General features: G+C 38.5%; 1 protein-coding gene across 6 annotated transcripts in view; it reads right to left on the bottom strand.

The window, feature by feature from the left end:
* LOC132406027 (mesoderm induction early response protein 2-like) overlaps window positions 1-20,734 on the bottom strand; it is an 83,201-nt gene that overhangs the window by 53,721 nt on the left and 8,746 nt on the right. For all 6 annotated transcript variants that reach the window (XM_059991173.1, XM_059991172.1, XM_059991175.1 and 3 more), the window contains 4 exons: window positions 8,407-8,494; window positions 4,808-4,929; window positions 4,078-4,212; window positions 177-300 (listed from right to left, as the gene is read on the bottom strand). In XM_059991173.1, coding sequence (XP_059847156.1) covers window positions 177-300; window positions 4,078-4,212; window positions 4,808-4,921 — 373 coding nt within the window. In that variant the 5' untranslated portion in view covers window positions 4,922-4,929; window positions 8,407-8,494. The remainder of the gene's footprint in view (window positions 1-176; window positions 301-4,077; window positions 4,213-4,807; window positions 4,930-8,406; window positions 8,495-20,734) is intronic.

Genomic DNA, 20,734 nt, shown 5'->3' with positions numbered 1-20,734 from the left:
ATCTTTTTTCAGAATGTGGGAGGCCAGAAAAATCCTTTCCACCTCTAATGTATGGTTAATTGAAGGAAAATAAAAAGAGAAATTAGAATTAGAATGACGGGCTCAAATTAGCAAACCGCAAATTAAAATAGCAACCTTCCTAGGGTTTTTATAAAGCAAAGTATCACAGAACTTACATCTGAGAGGGTGAGGGAAAAGATCTGATGCCTCGTGGGAAGTAACTGATGGAGTCAAATCATCTGCTGAAGATTGGGTTTCATCCTCCTCCTCTCCAGAAAGAAGATCTTTAGCTATTTGTTCCTGTCAACAAAATGAACAGGTCCATTATGTAGGTTTATTTTGTTAACTGCTTCTGTTTTAGCAGTTCACTTTTATTTTCTCAGTAGATTTGCACAGCTCAAATTTCTTTTCATATCATATTTAGTGCTGGGCTAACCCTGAAACCAGCCACCAACATACATTCACCTTTATGTCCTTCAGAAGTTCAAAAGTTGAGAGAGTTAATAATTAGGCCAGAATAATATTTTCCACCTCTAATATAAGTGAATTAATGGAAAAAAAGAGAAATTATGATCTGCCTGTCCCTCAACAAATTTCAAGCCATGTTATTTTTTTTACTCTTTTACTTCCACATCAAACTCAATTGTGTTATGAAAGACTTAACCTATGAGGAGCATTTGATGTCCCTTACCCGGCTCTCCATGGAATTAAGAATAAGGGAGGATCTCATTGAAACCTACAGGATGCTAAAAAGCCTCAATAGAGTGGACAAGCAGAGGATATTTCCATTAATAGAAAAGTCTAGGATACAAGGGCATATCATAGCCTCAGAATGAATGGACAATCCTTTAAAACTGAGATGAACAGGAATTTACAGCACAGAATAGACCCTTCAGCCACACCAACAAGAAACCCCCAATTTACCCTGACTTAACCCTTCTTCAGCCAGAAGATAATGAATCTGTAGAATTCACTGAGTGCAGTGGAAGCCAAGTCATTTGGTATATTTAAGGAAGAGATTGATAGGTTCTTGAATGATAAGGGGGTTAATGGTTACAGGAAGTAAGATGAAGAATGAGGCTTTAAAAAAATTAGAATGATTGAATGGCAAAGGCGACTCAAAGGGTCAAATGGCCTAATTCTGATCCTATATCTTATGATTACTCAATGGAGTTTGCATTGAAATGGATTTCATAAGAACTATTTCAACTGATGCTGATAGTTATGTAGATTATGGTAAAAATTGCAACTATGCTTTTTTTTTTCCTTTTATCAATCTAGCTTTAGAAGGAAACCATTTAAGCCAAAGATAGTATCAGAGATGGTGGAGAATACAAAATGCAGTGAAGTAGTGAACTTTTGTTGATGAAGATGCAGATTCAGATGGTAATCAACACATTTACCATTAAACACTGTTCCACAATAATTGGGCATGAACAACAAAAAAATTTGTCTTCATTATAGAATGCAAGTTCCAAATGTGTCCAGAGCCTTAAGAGAGAGGTGGGTCGCGAAGAGTGGTAAAAAAAAAATTCTGCAGTGATTTTTTTTAAGTGACACCAAAAAGAAAACAAGAGAACACTTAAAAGTCATGAGAGCAAAAAGAAGACATGATTTTGCTCAAGCAGACAAGATGAAAATGAATCCTAAGAGCTTCTACAAAATATTAAGAGCAAAAGGATAGCAAGGGACAAAATTAGTCGTCAAAAGATCAAAGTGTTAATTTACACGTGGGGCCAGAAGAGATAGGGGAAGATCTTAAATGGATTTTGTTTTGCATTTGTATTTACTCAGGAGATAGACACACAGGTGTGAGGATATGCAGCAGCAAGGTCATATACAGATTATTGAGGAGGAGGTGTTTACTGTCTTGATGCAAATTAAGGTGGATAGATCCTCAGGACCTGACAAGGTGCTTCTTCGGACCCTGTGGGAGTCTAGTGCAGAAATTGCAGGAGCCCTACCAGAGATATTTAAAATATCCTAAGCCACAGGCGAGGTGCCAGAGAACTGGAGGATAGCTGATGTTGTTCTGTTTAAGGAAGACTTTAAGAGTAAGCCAGAAAATCATAGGCCAGTGAGCCTGACATCAATAGTAGAAAAGTTCTGGAAGGTATGTTAAGGGACTGCATACAGTATATAAGTATTTGGATAGATAGGGACGGATTAGGGATAGTCAACATGATAGTGCGTATGGTTCATCATGTCTAACCAATCTTGTTTTTCAAGGAAGTTAGAGAAAATTTGATGAAGGCAAATTAGTGGATGTTGTCTACATGGAAATTAGCAAGGCATTTAACAAGGTGCCACATGGGAGGCTGGTCAAGAAGGTTCAGTCACTTGGCATTCAAGATGAGGTAGTAAACTGGACTAGTCATTGGCTTCACGAAAGAAGCTACAGAGTTGTCATAGATGATTACTTCTTTGACTGGAGGCCTGTGACTGGTGGTGTGCCACAGGGACTGGTGCTGGGTCCACTGTTGTTCATCATCTGTATCAACAATCTGTATGATAATGTGGTAAATTGGATCAGCAAATTTGCAGATGACACAAGGTTGGGGGTGTAGTGTGGCGAGGAAGTCTATTGAAGCTTGTAGCTGGAAAAATGAGCTAGAAAATGGCATATGGAATTTAACAACGTGAAGTTTTGCACTTGGGAGAACCAACCAGGGTACAGTAGGTTTTAAAAGGGAGTGGTAGAGCACAGAGGGATCTGGGAGTACAGATTCATAATTTCTTGAAAATAGCGTCACAGGTAGATATGGTCATAGAGAAAATTTTTGGCACATTGGACTTCATAAATCAATGTACTGAATACAGCAGTTGGGATGCTATACTGAAATTGTATAAGATGTTGGTGAGGCCTAATTTGGAGCATTGTGTCCAATTTTGGGCACCTTCCTAAAGGAAAGAAATAAATAAGATTGAAAGAGTGCAGACAAAAATATACAAGGATGTTTCAGGGACTTATTGACCCAAGTTATAGGATAAAGTTAAACAGCTTAGGACTTTATTCCCTAGAACGTAGAAGGTTCTGGGAAGACTTGATAGAGGTATACAAAATGATGAGGAGTACAGATAGGCTAAATGCAAGCATTTTTTTTCCACTGAGGTTGGGTGAGATTACAACTAGCATTCATGGATTAAAGGTGAAAGGTAAAATGTTTAGGGGAACTCGAGAGGGAACTTCTTTACTCAGAACATATGGTGACAGTGTAGAATGAGCTGTAGAATGAGTGGCGAATGTGGGGTCAATTTCAACATTTAAGAGAAACTTGGATAGGTACATGAATGGGAGGATATGGACGGCAATGGTTCAGGTGCAAGTCAATAGGGCTAGGCAAATTAATGGTTTGGCACAGACTAGATGGACTGATTAGCCTGTTTCTGTGTTGTAGTGTTCAACAATTTTATCAAAAATGTTGCATCTCTCCCTTTTTCCAAATCTTCCATGAACTTATTTTAATTAAAGAACATCAAGAGAGTTAGAACAATGGTTTTGTAGATGTTAAGCTGAGTATCAATAGTACTTTAAATACTCTAGGATGAAGTATTTTAGTTATGAGGAGAGACTGGATGTCTTCATTGGAACAGAGGAAATTGGAGTAGGGATGAGCAGCTGAGAAACTGCTTGAGGTAATAAAATTACAAAACGGCAGTAATTTAGTATAAACATATATAGGAAGGAACTTCTCCCAAAAGCAGAGATGCCTGAAATTAGACAGCATAGATCTAAGGGAAGAGGTTGATGATTGAGGCAATACAAGAATGATTTCACCACAGATGGTAGCATTTTTCACAAATCATTGGTATCTTTATCAGGGATTCCCAAACTGTTTTTTTAAATGCCATGGACCAATACATTTAAACAGGGAATTTGTGGACCACAGGTTGAGTACCCCGATTAGATGAATATTTCAATCACCAATGCAAAGGCAGCCATAGATCATGTACTGAAGAGAGAGTAGTATAGATGGGTGCTTTATAATCAGCACAGACTTGGTGGGCCGAAGATCCAGTCTTTGTATTGTATGATTATCTTATTAATTGATCTCTTAAGAGTTCCGATTTGCTAACCTTGTCCAGGGTCATATCCGGCAAGTTATCAGCAAGCTCGCTGGGAGAGCTGCCCTCACTTTCATGTTCAGAGATTGGATCAGATGCTTCATAGCCATAAAGTGCTAGAAGTTCTTCAAGAGGCACATCACTTTCCTTAAGAAATTTAAAATAAATATCAATTGACCATATTTCCTCATTTTCCCCATTTTGAGGCTTTTGAATGCAAATACAAAAAATACCATTAAGATATTTTACAAAACACTTAGGGTACAATCTTAGCCAAAATGTATTTAAATTATCTGTTAAATAACTTTTAAGTTCCAAATCCTCATTCTGCTGTTCTCTGTAATGTAGTGCTTAATATCTCAACTAAATTATTCTATTTGTTATAGGACACTGTTCAAACTATGTTTGCCAGCAATTAGATTAAATAACTAAAGTATTGAACACAGAGTGAACTGTTTTACCTGTGATCAATTATCAAGGAGATAGAGTGCTTTTACATTCAAAGAATTCTATATATCAACTATCTTTCTCATCTACATTTTGATGCTGCAGAGAGGGTGGGGGTTGGGTGGGATAAGTGGTAGAAACATAGAAACAAAGATGAAAAGAGAATCACATCATTCATCCATTTGAGAGACATGTTGCTAGTATTCATTCTGTTTCACCTGCTGTTGAAAAACGACTGATTAGGCTTATACCAGTAAGATATACAGGGTTAGTTGAGAACTTTTTAAAAAATTACCCTCTCCAGATCTTCAAACGATTTATCTGCCTCAGGCGTCTCCTCTTCTTCCTGAGGAGTGTAATTGTGAGACAGGATATCGGCCAAATTGAATCTGTGATCTGCTGAGCCCATTGAGCCAGCTGCAGGACCAAAAACAAAATTTAACAATTACATTCCACAATCTTAACAAAAATACTTAATTCTCTACATTCAAAACTAATGGATTTAAAACACCAACTTTCCAAACAGTAATTGTTTTTCAAATTTAAAGGAAAACTCTCATTATCTTGGCAACTATGATAAGCTTCAAAGTATTGTTAAATATGTATTTGTGCAAGAACCATTTTCATATTAGAGACATCTTGTATTTAGAATACTCAGATTTTCTTTTCATAGGTATTCCTTTAAGGCTACTATTCAGGATAGCAGGAATTATAGATTAATTATTGAAAAATTGCAGCAAGAAGGCCAGTTTTGATGGCTTTAAAGTGTTCATTTGTTCTGGCTATGTTCTGTCTCAAGTGCTAAATGCTGGAACCAATATTTTTGCTGAACTGCTTAGGATTCCTACATCTTTACTTATTTCCATCTTCATAAGACCTTATTGTCACTGAAACAAGTCTCTCAAATTCCCACCTGGTAAGAATGGGTGAAAAAGGCTAGGAGAGAAAGTAATATACACCCTGATAGATCAAGAAATCACAAGGGAAGAAAACATATCGAAGACTGTCCTCATACAGAATGTAATACAGGTGAATGGGATATTTTTGTGTAGCAGAGATTTGTGTAAGAAAATGACATTCAAGCATTTGAATCATCATTCCTAAAGTCCTGATCAAAAAGCTATAGAACCCAGGACTCTGTATGTCTCTCTGCAATTGGATCCTCAACTTCCTAACTGGAGGACCACAAATTGGTATTAACATCTCCTATTGCTGACAATCAACACGGGGATCAACATCTCAGGAATGTGTGCTTAGCCCACTGCTGTACTCTCCCTATACCCACTACTGTGGAGCTAGGCATAGCTCAAATGCCATCAGACATACAGTAGTGAGTTGAGTATTGGTGTAGCAACAAACTCAGGTTTAATAGGTTAATAATCCATTAGTTTATGGAGCTTCAAGAATTTGCAGTGTCAGTAAGACCAAACAGCTGATTGTGGACTTCAGAAAGGATAAGACGAGGGAACACAAACCAATCCTCAGAGGGATTAGAAGTGGAGAGAGTGAATAATTTCAAGTCCCTGGGTGTCAATATCTCTGAGGATCTAACCTGGTCCTAAAATATCAATGCAACTATAAAGACGACAAGAGAGCGGCTATATTTCATTAGGAGTTTGAGGAGATTTGGTTTGACACCTAAAACACTCAGGAAGTTCTACAGATGTACCACGGGAAACACTCTGACAGGCTGCATCACCTTCTGATATGGGGGGAGGTGGCGGACGTGGTGGTTGCTGCACTGGACTAAAAGAAGCTACAGAAAGATGTAAAATTAGTCAGCTCCATCTTGGGTACTAGCCTCCACAGTATCCAAGACATCTTCAAGGAGCAGCGCTTCAGAAAGATAGCGTCCATTATTAAAGGCTCCCATCACCCAGGACAAGCCTTCTTCTCATTACCACCATCAGGTAAGCCTGAAGGCATACGCTCAGCAATTCAAGAACACCTTTTTCCTCTCTGCCATCTGATTTCTAAATGGACATTGAATTTATGAACACTAACTCACTTCTTATTATTTCTGTTTTTACACTATTTTTATTTTAACTATTCACTATACATATATTTACTGTAATTGATTTATTTGTTCTATATTCTTCATTTATTGCATTGTACTCCTTCCACTAAGTTAACAAGCTTCATAACATATGCCGGTGATATTAAACCTGATTCTGATTCTGAACTCAAAATTTATCCCCAAGAAGCACGTGATTACTAGCAAAGGATGCATAGGTATGCAGAGGGAATCCCTGAAAAGCAAGATTATCACCCAAGAAACTGAACACTCGTGCTATTTAATGCAAATTCTTGAAGCTCCATAAATTAATGGATTGTTAACCTATATAGTTCCAGTAAAGACCTCAGGGAATTTGAACAACCTGGCACAGAGTGAATGACAAATTCAAGTGTTTCATATCAATGTCTTGGATGAAGGGAACAAATGACAAATTCTATGTTGTTCCTCAGATCTCCTCTATACTTCATACCCCTCACCTTAAACTTATATCCTCTGATCCTAGACACCTTTCCATGGGGCAAGTTTCTTAATACCTACACCACCTATTTTTGCTATATAATTCTGCCACCATCACCAGTGGGACACAGTATATGAAAGAAAATGTAAGGTAGCATCACAGAATACAGATGAGCTGAATGTGAGGGTAAGCACATGGTAAATGAAATACAATATAGAAAAATGCAAGGTTATCCATTTTGGTCATAGTAACAGACAAGCGGTTACTTGTTAAGATAATGTGGACTGTGCAGTTTTGATATTCCAAGGGGCTTTGGTGCATACAGAAATCAGTGGAGAACAATCAGGGGACAAATAGTATGTCAGCCTTTATTAAGGGAGATGGGTTGGAGATCAGATTATAGGAGTAAAGAAGTCTTATTGCAATTGCCAAAGGACTTTATGAATGTACGTCATACAGCACAGAAATAGGCCTTTGAAGGCCAGTATTTATTCTATCAAGTATCTTTCTAAAGTAACTCCATTTACCAGCATAGTCTAAATCTAAAGCTCATCCAGATGCTTCATAAATTTTCAGAGTACGCATCTCTAGCACCTTCTCAGGCAGTGCATTGAAAGATATTCCTCAGATCCTCTCTATACACCTTATTCATTACCTTAAACTATGTTCTCTGGTCTGAAGACACCTCCTCCATGGGGAAAATTTCTTACCAATTCCCATTATCTATTTTTTTCTTATATGATTTTATATAGCTTTATTAGGTCCTACCTCAGCCTCCTCTGCTTGAAGCAAAATAATCCCACACTACCAGTGTCTCCTCACAACTGAATCATTCCATCCCAGTCAACAACTTAGGGAATATCCTCTGTATCTTCCATAATGCAATCATGTCCTCCCTCTAGTACAGCAAACAAAACTGCACACATGTCCTAGCTCCACCTTTTGTCATGTTCTTTTTTTATGCCTGGAGTTCTGTGCATATTTTTGGTCTCCTTATCCAAACAAGGATCTACTTGCCATAAAGTGAGAACTGCAGGTGTTCTCTAGCTCATTTCCAGTGATTTTGCTAAGTGACAAAACAGTGTTCTATTGAGTTTACCAGAATGAGAGGAAAATATCATTACTTAAAGGATGGTAAACCTTTGTAATTCTCAATTCTGGATGATTATAAAAGGCACAATTATTCTGTTCATTCTGAACAGTGTTTGACAGGTTTCCTGGACACTAAAGAAAATTAAAAGATATGCCACTGAGGTCAAAGTTTAGTCATGATGGCTCAAAGGTGCATTCATGCTCCTATCCCTTATTTTCTGGGATCAATTACAAAAAAAGTCTTGTATAAATAGAACTGTTAAACTGCCAAAGAAGAAAATGTTAAGATACAAAAGTGTATGTTATCATATCAGTTTGATTACTATACCTCCTCCAGACTGAACTCTGTTTTCTAAAGAACATAGATTCTGTGTTCGATACAACACCACACGAGGACTCTGTCTACCAACAGAGGCCTGAAAATACAAAATGAAAAGCAATTAACTTTGTACACAATAGAAAATGTTAGGATTCTTTAAAATATCATTACCCACCGTTATTTTTCAGGTATTTGCAAATTAATAAGATACTGAAGGAATTAAATATGAATTTATAGCCAAAACACATGAGTACTTGACAGAAATAAATTAGCAAGAGCTGAAAACACAATTCAATTAAAAACCTAACTTGCCCAAGATACATCCAAAGACTAGATAGTGTCTTACCTTTGGATTGGTACCATAAACTAAGTAAAAGTGCTGACTCAATGCCCATTCTGAAGCTGGTGTTTCATTTGGATTATTCCGGGTGACAATTCTTAAACTTGTGTCATAAGCCTATATACGCATCAGAGCACGAATGGCCAATTTTTTTTTTCCCTCTCAACACCATTTTCATACCTTCTTCCTGCAACCTTTGGCACCCTTATTAATCATAAAATTTTCATATACAGTACTGTGCAAAAGTTTTAAGCCCTCTAGATATTTTATATAAACTTTGCTTAGATGTTTATTTTCTGTCTTCTGCACTAGTGTGTCAGTGGAAAACAGCAGATTTTAGATTTCAGGTAATTCATTTTCCAAGATATTAAATATAAGAAATATCTTATATTTTGTTAAAGAAAATAACATTTTAATAAACAACTTTTCAAAAAAAACTCAGACCCTGCATAACACTACCCACACAGCGCTGATTTGTTACAATGCAATTGTTCAATTCTTTATTGAAAATTTTTTTAAATGACAAAAAGTCATTCTAATCACTTAAAACAGTTAACATTCTATAAGGCAATGACAGCGCTTTACATAAACTCTGAGCCACTCACAGCCAATCACTTATTAGTTTATGCTCTGCCTCCCTAGCGTGTGTAAACATCTTGCTCCCTCGCCAATATATTCCATTTTTTTCACCCACAATGTTTAGAAAATGGCCTGCAACTTCCAGTGAGGGTAGAACATCCAAGATGTCTTGAAAGAGCATTACCATGGATGTGAAACTGCAAGTGATACAGCATTTGGAAACTAGTGAGCATCAGGTTGATGGTGGTGCCCCTTTGAAATTAGCTACATCAACAATCAGAACAATTAGAAAAAAGGCAAACAAGAATAAAGCTTCTGCAACAACAACCCCAAACTTATCATCAACAAAGGTGACTCGTTCACGGAGCCACTTGCTTGAAAAAAAAATGGAAAATAGACTAAATATATAGATGGATGACCAAACATAACAAAACATGCCTATAAGCCAGCTGATAATCATATTCAAGAAAGTACGCTAGTAAACATTCACAGCCAGCAGAGGTTGGTTTGATAGATTTAAACAGCATAGTGTCCTCCATAGCATACACATCTGTGGTGAAGTGTCTAGTGCAGACAGCAAGGCAGCCCATGATTTCCCTGCAGCACTGAAGGCCATAATTGAAAAGAACGATTATCCTCCCGAGCTTGTCTTTAACGTGGATGAAAAGGGTCTATTTTGGTAAAGAAGGCCTCCTCGTACTTTCATCTCCCAAGAAGAGAAACATGCATCTGAATTCAAGGCTGCAAAGGACCGGTTAACACTCTTGCTAGAAGGCAATGCTAAAGGTGACTTTAAGTTAAAGCCTATGATGTGCATCACTCTGAAACACCAGGAGCAATGAAAGGTGTTTTAAAGTCAAGTCTACCAGTGATTCTGAAATCAAACAAGAAAGCCTAGGTGACAATTGATGTTTTCCAAAATTGGTTTGTTTCACATTTGTACCCAGCAGTGAAACGGTATTGTGAAGAGCAGGACCTTGAACCTACAGCACTGCTGGCGTTTGATAATGCCTCAGTTGCCCCGAGAACTTGACACACTTCAGACCTGCATTCTTATAGAATCAGAATCAGGTTTATTATCACCAGCATGTGGCATGAAATTTGTTAACTTAGCAGCAGCAGTTCAATGTAATACATAACATAGAAAAAAAATTAAAATAATAGTAATAAAAATACATAAATCTTACTTAGTATACTTTACCTTCACCTAGCACCACTTCATTACTCCAACCAAAGGAGTAATATCGAATTTTAAAGACTACTACCTTTGTCACACATTCAATCAACTTGTGGATGAAACAAAAAGTCAAGACAATTAATCCATCAGGCATTTTTGGAAAAACTACAACGTTATGAAAGCTGTAGACAATATCAGAGCAGCCTGGGATGAAGTAACTTCAAACTGCACGAATGAAGAGTGGAAGAAGCTATGGCCTGAGGCATGTAATGACATCCTAGTATTTCAGGCTGAACCAGTCATCCAAAATATCATTGAACAAGCCAATGAAACTGGATTAGAGGATGTTAATGATGGCAATGTTGCTGAAATCTCATAGTGAGAGCCTTAATAACAAAGATCTTTGAGAATTGGCAGAGCAAAACATCCTGAGTGAATCTGAGGACAGCAAGAAACCTCACCACAAAATTCCTCAGCACTAGCTTCATGAAGATCACAAGTCATGGACCAGTTCATCAATAATAACTTACTGGGAGCAAAGCAACAAGGCAAAGAGAGGCGTTCTTAACATAATTTCCTGCCACAGAGAATTGCTTCATGGGAGTAAAGTTAAGAAAAGGCAGTCAAATCTCGATGCCATAACCACCACCCGCTTTACTCCGTTGCTGCTGTGATGTATTGCAGGCAACAAACAGGATGCTAATGATCAATGACATAATAAAGTTGAATAAGCTAAACTGATTAACTGAAACAGAAATGGGTGTATAAGGAATCAAACTGTATGAAGGACAACCAAACTAGGTGAGGGTGTGACCAATGTGACAGTTTAACCTTCAGATCATCAATTCTTACACCATGTGAAAAGCAAACTTAGCAACAAGATGCAAGGTGGTCATCCTGCATCAACAAGGTCTCTACCAAGCAGAAATTTCACAGCAGACAGGAGTTTCAAGATGTGCTGTCCAAGCTCTTCTGAAGAAGCACAAAGAAACAGGCAAGGTTGAGGACTAAAAACAGTGGTCAGTTATGGACACTGAGTGTAGCATTTGAGAGATACATCAAACTGACATTCTTTCTAAATTGGAAGTAGTGCTGCACTGCTAGAAGCTCTGAACTTACAGAAACCACTGGAACCCAGGTACACCCCTCTACAGTCTAGAGAAGTCTTGTCAAAAATTATCTTCACGGCAGAGATTCAACCAAACAGACTTTTCTCCAAAGCAGAAACAAAGCCAAGAGACTCACCTATGCACAAAAATACAAGGACTCGGGTGCTGAACAATGGCAGCAAGTGCTCTAGACTGATGAGTCAAAATTTGAAATTCTGGGTTTAAACAGGAAGTAGCTTGTCTGTAGAAGAGCTGGAGAGTACGACTTGGATAAGTCACTGCAGCCAACAGTAAAGCACAGCAGAGGTTCCCTGCAGGTTGAGGCTGCAAGTGGAGCTGGTGGTACGGTCCGAATTAATGGAATCCTCAATGCTGAGAAGTAAAAGCAAGTTCTCATCCATCCTGCGATACCATTAGGGAGGCACTTGATTGGTCCCAACTTAATTTTGCAGCAAGGCAATGACACCAAACACACGGCCAAGGTCATAAAGGATTATCTTCAGTGAAAAGAACAACAAAAAGTTTTGCAACAGATGGTATGGCCTCCACACAGCCCTGCTCTCAACATTATTGAGGCAGTCTGGGATTACCCGGAGAGACAGAAGCAAGCAAGACAGCCAAAGTCTGCAGAAGAACTGTGGCAGGTTCTCCAAGATGCTTGGAACAGCCTATCAGTCGGTTTTCTTATAAAACTGCACAACAGTGTACCTAAGATAACTGATGCAGTTTTAAAGGCAAAAGGTGATCACACCAAATATTGATTTGATTTAGATTTTTTTTTGTTGTTTACTGCTCTTTATAGTATTTGATATTCAGAATTTTTTCATTTCATTATTTTTGAAAGCTTCTTGGCTTTTCAGAATTTTTTACATGTGCCTCAGACTTTAGCACTGTACTGTATATTTCTTATTGAAATTTATAGATGTTTTTTATTATGTATTACAATGTACTGCTGCACAAAACAACAAATTTCATGACATTTCCCTGTGATATTAAATCGGATTCTGATTCTGAACCTGAACATTGTAACTTCCGCTTTAAATATATCCAATGACTTTGCCTCCATAGCCATCTGTACCAATGAATTCCACATTCATCACCCTCTGGCTAAAGTAATTCCTCTCCATCTCTGTTGTAAAGTGATATCCTTCTATTCTGAGGCTGTGTCCTTTGGTCCTAGAAAATAGTCTAAACCTTTAGTCCTTCCACCAAGGTGCATGACCATACACTCCTGACAATGTATTCCATCTGCCACTTCTTTGCCCATTCTCTTCTCTCCAAGTTCTTCTGCAGACTACTTGCTTCCTCAACACTACCATCTTCTCTAATTAAGTTTGTATCATCCCTAAACTTAGCTGTTATAATTTGTACCCCACATCGTGGCAACTATGCGGAGGCTTTTAGATACTTCCCAGTCTTCTCACCCTTTCAATTTCTTAACTGTACCCACAAGGGTTCTACATCTTTTAATGCTATGTCACTTCTTTCTAAGGATTTGATTTAATGTTTTACTTAATCAAGCTACTCCACCCCTATGCCCACCTACCTGTCCATTCGATGTGATGTGTATCCTTGGATGTTAAGCTCCCAGTTGTAATCTTCTTTCAGCCACAACTCTATGGTGCCCACAATATCATACCTGCCAATTTTGACTGTGCTACATCTTATCGTTTTTCATATACTGTGTGTATTCAAATATAACACCCTTCAGCCCTATATTCATCACCTTTCTTTTCAATTTTGCCTCCATATTGCCTGAAGTTAAATTCTTATCCCTTTCTAATTTTTTTGTTTTATTCAGTACTTCAATAACCTCTCTTGCATCCTTCTTCCCATTCACATTATCCATATTTTTCTGAGCGGTTGAACCCACACACCCACCCCCTACTAGTTTAAAGCCCTGTCCACAGCTTTAGTTATGTAATTTCCCAGGACCCTGGTCTCAGAATGGGACAGGTGGAGCCCAATTCATCAGAACAGCTCCATCCTTCGCCAACATCAATGCTAATGTTCCACAAATTCAAATCTACTTCTCCTGCACCAATCTTTGAGCTATACATTTAATGATCTTATTAACCCTGTGACAATTAGCACATGGCTCAGGTAACAAATCACTTCCAATGCATTTTCTCACTGACCATGACCTAGCATCTCCTTCAATCTCTGTGAATTGTCAGACTGCTTGTCAGATTAAAATGCACATTTGGATGGAGACATAACACAAAGATTTCTACACCTCATGTATGTGAAGAACGTAAGAAATAAAGTCAATTCAATTCAATGAAAGCAAAATGATATAAATACTTACGTCAGACTACATTTGTAGGAAAATAAGCAGTTTAACAGTTGAAAGCCTTTCATGTTCTGATGGAAGGTTAGGATTAGGATGAAGGGTCAGGGTTGGGGTGAAGGATCAAACAGCCTAAATATCAACTGTTTGTCTTCCACAGATACAGTCTGACCTCCTGAATATTTGCAGCAGTTTTTATTTTAGATTTCCAGCATCTGCGGCTTTTTCTCAATTTAAAAATTTCTTGTGAAATGCTTCCTCCAAAATGCTATTGTTAAAGCAAGTCAATGCATTGGGAAAATTCTGTAGTTACCAATTCCATCCTTATCTGTTAGCAAATAGTCAGAGAATGAAGTACACTGTCATAAATTTAATGTTGTATCTGACCAGTGATGAGCTAGCAAGACCATCATCTACATAAATCACAAATGAAACACATCTCAGTTAAGCTCTTATGATACCAACATCTTCTGTAGTCACTCAACTTGACTATTAAAATGCTTTTTTGGTTATCCAAACATCTGTCGCTCTTAACATAGGTAACACCAAACTGTGAAATATTAAAAGAAAAAAAAACTAATCGAGAAAATAGCTGGGATTCCCTTCATTTATTTGGAATACTATGCCGCTTAATTGGACCAGGAGACCTTTGCTACACAGTTTACAACTAGCATCTATCACATGCACTTGAATATGGACTTTGGGTACTACAACATGCTTAGAGCAAAGTTTTTAAAATAGTGTCAGTTGCATCTGCTTGTGTTCAAAAATCAGTGATTTTTGTCACTGACAATCGATGAGGAAAAAGCAAAGAGACAATTCAGAACTGTTTTGCTCACTGCAGTGTAAAGCATTCAGGCTTGGAGATGCCTGAGATGGCTAGCCAGTGAAAATTACACGATTTCATTACTTCAACCAGTTAGGAACTACAAAGAATTTGAAAGACTCAACAATTACCTTGAATATTACAATGAAAATGAAGATTTAGAAGATGCAATCCTCAAAAACACTGTATGAACGCAGTTCATTATCTGCAACAGGTGTCTGTGCTGATTTTGTTCATTTACAGATAATCAAAGAATAAGATGTGTACACTGGATGAATTCCTCCATCGATAACTATTCAGAACTATTACACAGTTTTAGAGTACTGTAGTAGTTTTAATACTGTTTGAATTTGTTCTAGATTTCATTTAAATACAGTGCCTATAAAAGTATTAAACACCTCCCCGGAAGTTTTCATGTTTTATTGTTTTACAGCACTGAATCAGTGGATTTAATCTGCCTTTTTTTTGACCCTGATCAACTGAAAAAGATTCTTCCTTGTCAAAGTGAAGACAGATCTCTACAAAGTGAGATAAATTAATTACAAATATAAAACACAAAATAATTGATCGCATAAGTATTCACTCCCTTTAACATGACATACCAAATCAACAATCGTGCAGCCAATTGGTTTTAGAAGTCATATCACTGGTTAGGTGGAGTGTGCAGTCAAGGTGTTTCAATTGATTATAGTAAAAATACACCTGTAACTGGAAGGTCCAACTGCTGCTTAATCATACATCACGAAGACAAAAGAACACTCCAAGCAACTCTGTTGAAAGGTTAATCAAAAGCACAAGTTAGGAGATGGATACAAGAAAATTTCCAAGTCACTGAATATCCCTTGGAGTACAATTAAGTCAATCACCAAGAAATGGAAAGAACATGGCACAGCTGTAAATCTGCCTACAACAGGCCATCCTCAAAAACTGAGTGACCATGCAAGAAGGGGGACAAGTGATGGAGGCCAACAAGAGTTCTATGACAACTCTGGAGGAATTACAAGCTTCAGTGGCTGAGTTGGGACAGACTGTGCATACAACTGTTGCCCGGGTGCTTCACCAGTCACAGCTTCATGGGAGAGTGACAAAGATAAAGCCACTGTTGAAAAATACTCAAATGGCATCTCCCTCCCCTTTCTTGATCTTTCTGTCTCCATCTCTGGAGATGGCCTATCTACCGATATCTACTATAAACCTACAGACTCTCACAGCTACCTGGACTATTTCTCTTCCCACCCTGTCTCTTGCAAAAAGGCTATCCCCTTCTCACAATTCCTCCGTCTCCGCCGCATCTGCTCTCAGGATGAGGCTTTTCTTTCCAGGATGAAGGAGATGTCTTCCTTTTTTAAGCAAAGGGGCTTCCCTTCGTCCACCATCAACTCTGCTCTCAAATGCATCTCTCCCATTTCCCGCACATCTGCCCTCACCCCATCCACCCACCACCCCACTTGGGATAGGGTTCCCCTTGTCCTTACCTACCACCCCCCAGGTCCAACATATAATTCTCCGTAACTTCCGTCACCTCCAACGGGATCCCACTACCAAACACATTTTTCCCTTCCCCCCCCTTTCTGCTTTTCGCAGGAATCGCTCCCTACGCGACTCCCTTGTCCACTCGTCCCCCTCATCCCATCCAACCGATCTCCCTCCTGGCACTTACCCTTGTAAAGGGAACAAGTGCTACACCTGCCCTTACACTTCCTCCCCCACCACCATTCAGGGCCCCAGACAGTCCTTCCAGGTGTGGCAACACTTCACCTGTGAGTCGGCTGGTGTGGTATACTGCATCTGGTGCTCCCGGCGTGGCCTTTTATATATTGATGAGACCCGACGCAGACTGGGAGACTGTTTCACTGAACACCTACACTCTGTCCGCCAGAGAAAGCAGGATCTCCCAGTGGCCTCACATTTTAGTTCCACGGCCCATTCCCATTCTGATACGTCTATCCATGGCCTCCTCTATTGTCAAAATGAATCCAAACTCAGGTTGGAGGAACAACACCTTATATACCGCCTGGGTAGCCTCCAACCTGATGGCATGAACATTGACTTCTCTAACTTCCGTTAATGCCCCTCCTCCCCTTCTTACCCCATCCCTGACATATTTAGTTGTTCGCCTGTTCTCCATCTCCCTCTGGTGCTCCCCCCCCACGTTCTTTCTCCTGAGGCCTCCTGTCCCATGATCCTTTCCCTTCTCCAGCTCTGTATCACTTTCGCCAATCACCTTTCCAGCTCTTAGCTTCATCCCACCCCTTAGCTTCATCCCACCCCCTCCGGTCTTCTCCTATCATTTCACATTTTCCCCTCCCCCCTCTACTTTCAAATCTCTTACTATCTTTCCTTTCAGTTAGTCCTGACGAAGGGTCTCGGCCCGAAACGTCAACATCGCTACTCCCTATAGATGCTGCCTAGCCTGCTGTGTTCTACCAGCATTTTGTGAGTGTTGTTGTTTGAATTTCCAGCATCTGCAGATTTCCTCGTATTTGCTCAAATGACATCTCAGTTAGTTTGCCAGAAGGCATGTGGGAGACTTTGAAGTCAGCTCGAAGACAGTTCAATGGTCTGATGAAACCAAAATTGGGCTTTTCTGGCCATCAGACTAAATGCTATGTTTCGCTCAAGCCAACACCACAGATCACACATCATCAAAAATACATCATCCCTACCATGAAGCATACTGGTAGCTGCATCATGCTGCGGTAATGCTTCACTGCAGCAGGCCCTGGAAGACTTGTGAAGGTAGAGTGTAAAATGAATGCAGCAAAATACAGGGAAATTCTGGAGGAAAACCTGATGCAGTCTGCAAGAGAACTGCAAACTTGGAGATTTATTTTCCAGCTAGACAATGACCCAAGCATGAAGCCAATGCTACACAGGAATGGCTCAAAAACAACAAAGTTAAAGTTGTGGAGTGGCCAAGTCAGAGTCCAGTCCTCAATCCAAATGAGAATTTGTGGCTGGATTTGAAAAAGGCTGTGCACTCATGATCCCCATGCAATCTGACAGAGCTTGAGCAGTTTTGTAAAGAAAAATGGGGAAAAGTTAGTGTCCATATGTACAAGGCTGATAAAGACCAATCCACACAGACCCTAGACTGTAATTGTTGCCAAAAGTCCATCTACTAAATATTGATTTGAAGGGGGTGAATACTTTATGCAATCAATTATTGTGTTTTATATTTGTAATTAATTTAGACCAATTTCTAGGAATTTGTTTTCACTCTGACATGTAAAGAGTCTTTTCTGTTGATCAGTGTCATAAAAGCCATATTAAATCCACTGTGATTCAATGTTGTAAAACAATAAAACATGAAAAGTTCCCGGGGGTGGGGGTTGAATACTGTTTATAAGCACTGTATATATATTGTTACTCAGTTAAACTGTAGTTTATCTTTTTATCCCTTTTTAACTATTCCCATGAAATTTTGGCTAATTGTGGCAGCCACTTAATTGGGCCAAAATGAACTGGTCTCAACGCGTCCCAATTAACTAGAATCCACTATATTTTTAAATTATATTTCCTATTGTTAAATTTATTCATGACCCTAATTCCTCTCCATTTCAGCTCCCCGACTTCTTCCAGTCCTACCACCTTCTGATTCACACATCTCATATATTACTGGCAGGAAGGCTTCCAACCATCTGGACCCCAGGTTCTTAAACCCCTCCAACAGACCAGACTCTTGATAATCTTCAATATTTATTACTTTGACCAAATATCAATAGATCACCTTCAACAGCCTATTAAATTTTGTTTGAAAACGATCTTATGAAGGCCCTTAAGAGGTTATACTGAATTAAAGACACTATGTAAATGCATAATTTAGTTATCAACTCCTCTACATGCATGTCAACAAAATGATTGTGTGAATCCATGAAAATAGAATAATGCTTGGTAACTTGGTTACACTATGCATCAACTTATAACTAACTATGAGCTACTATTCAGAATTCAAGCTCCACATTTCAACTGCTTGAAACCATTTTCACCCCACTTCATGACACTTACAGAACATACTGTATATCAGCAATTCTATCTGTAGCATGGACAAAAGATATTGAAAGCAACATTAACAATGGATAATCTTAAATCAACGAAGCCCAATGGAAAACTACTTTAGAATTTTTTGAAGTGGTATTGCAAAGTGAGGCATTTCATACGTCATATCTGTGGCTCATTTTTGACATCAAGCTCTCCCTGTACAGTAACAAAGACACAACTGTAGCACAGACTGTAAATCTGAATGTTTAAAAAAAATTATGGAAATCAACTGCACTGAACTCAGGGTTCGCATTATACAAAAAGGCTCTGAAGTGGCTTCATTTTGCATTTGCAATGTACCCTAGGGCATTATGGAATCAACAGAACTACTTAGTCAGAACTTAAAGTTTGAAGATACACAAATCAAGTAAGATTGGAAAGGAACTTTAACAGTTTCGTCTTAGAGTGGTTATGGGAGAGAAGATACCAAGAGTCACTCTAGATGTACATCAAGCAAGTGAGCTTGTATTTCTGCCTGGTGTTGGAATCAATTGTTGTTGTAAATACTATTTATAAGATATTAGTTGATTTAATGCAAGACTGAAATTGTAGCTTTAATCAAAATTTCCTTTTTACTGACATAATTCATAATTATAACAATTTGTATCTTTAATAAACTCATGCATTTTTTACAATATGGAGGTTAGTCCCCACCTTACTAACAGAAGGTGGTATAGCGGTTACAATACCATTTAATTTTTAATTGGCTAAGTATTAGCACATTATACTCATGTTATAATTGTTTTAATTGTGTAGCATATTAACTGAATTATTTCTATCTGAAGAATTTCTGTTATCTTGAGTAAAAAGGTGGTAGATTTTTTCAAATGTGCTATCTTCGTCTTCTTTTCATTGAATCTATACTTTGCTTCTCAGCTGTTCACTGTTTCAAAAGCCTTTTAACTTTGTTTAAACTGGAACATAAACAATCATAAAGAATCAATGAATCCAAGTTTTTCGCTCATTCCTGAACTAATAAAACACAGGGATCAAAAAGTACAGGGATCTGACACTGGCTAGTAACCTCCTTGCACAACAGACTTTGAGTAGAGTTTCTGTTTCAGGAGCCTGGACCAAATGAGAATAATCAGGGTCTCAATGCTTGTGCCCTGGAGAGGCCACTCTAACCAGTGACTACCAGAGGCACAGTACCTATGGTCGACCACGACCGAGAGGCCACACATACAATGCTTGTGTCTTTGATCTATAAGAAGTCACTTCCTTTGGTTCACTTATCGCTCCAGTAAATTTAGAGTATTTTACAGACACAACGTTAGTAAGATTTTTGCAGTGCCTTCTGATCCTGCTGTAGATAATCCAAGTCTCAGAACACAAAGGCAGGTATGGATCACTGCTGTCTAGCCTATTCTGTAAATTCTTAGCCAAGTCTGAGAATTCTATTTTTAAATATGCTTCAAAATTTAACCAAAGCACTGCTAACAGTGAAGATGATGGATTTTATCACCAATACCTGCCTTCATTAAGGGGCAACTCTGTAGATATTGAAAACTGTCTCCAGCTTAATACTCTCCTGTGTAGTAAGGATCTGTTACGCAGACTTTATCACCTTGTTCAAGATAAACAAAGTACATACACATTATAACCTTTAATTATTTCTTCGAAGATATAAAATAAACTGTTTTAATAGAACATAATTGGGCATCACGGTAGTGCAGTGGTTGGCGCGAGACTATTACAACTTGGAGCATCGGAGTTCGGAGTTCAATTCCAATATTATCTGTAAGGAGTCTGTACGTCCTCCCCATGGATTTTCTCTGAGTCCTCCGGTTTCCTCTAACAGTCCAAAGCCATAATGGTTAGTAGGTTAATTGTTTATTGTATATTGTCCTGTGATTAGGTTAGTGTTAAATACGTGGGCTACTGGGTGGTGTGCAGCGAAGGGCTGAAAGGACCCGCTCTGTGCTATATCTCTAAATAAAATTAAATAATTGAAGTATTATTCCAATGCTCCTAC

Source organism: Hypanus sabinus, chromosome 16 (assembly GCF_030144855.1).
Source record: "Hypanus sabinus isolate sHypSab1 chromosome 16, sHypSab1.hap1, whole genome shotgun sequence".
NCBI lineage: Eukaryota > Metazoa > Chordata > Chondrichthyes > Myliobatiformes > Dasyatidae > Hypanus > Hypanus sabinus.
Note: the sequence above shows the minus strand (reverse complement) of the source record. Positions and strands in the feature narration are given on the sequence as shown.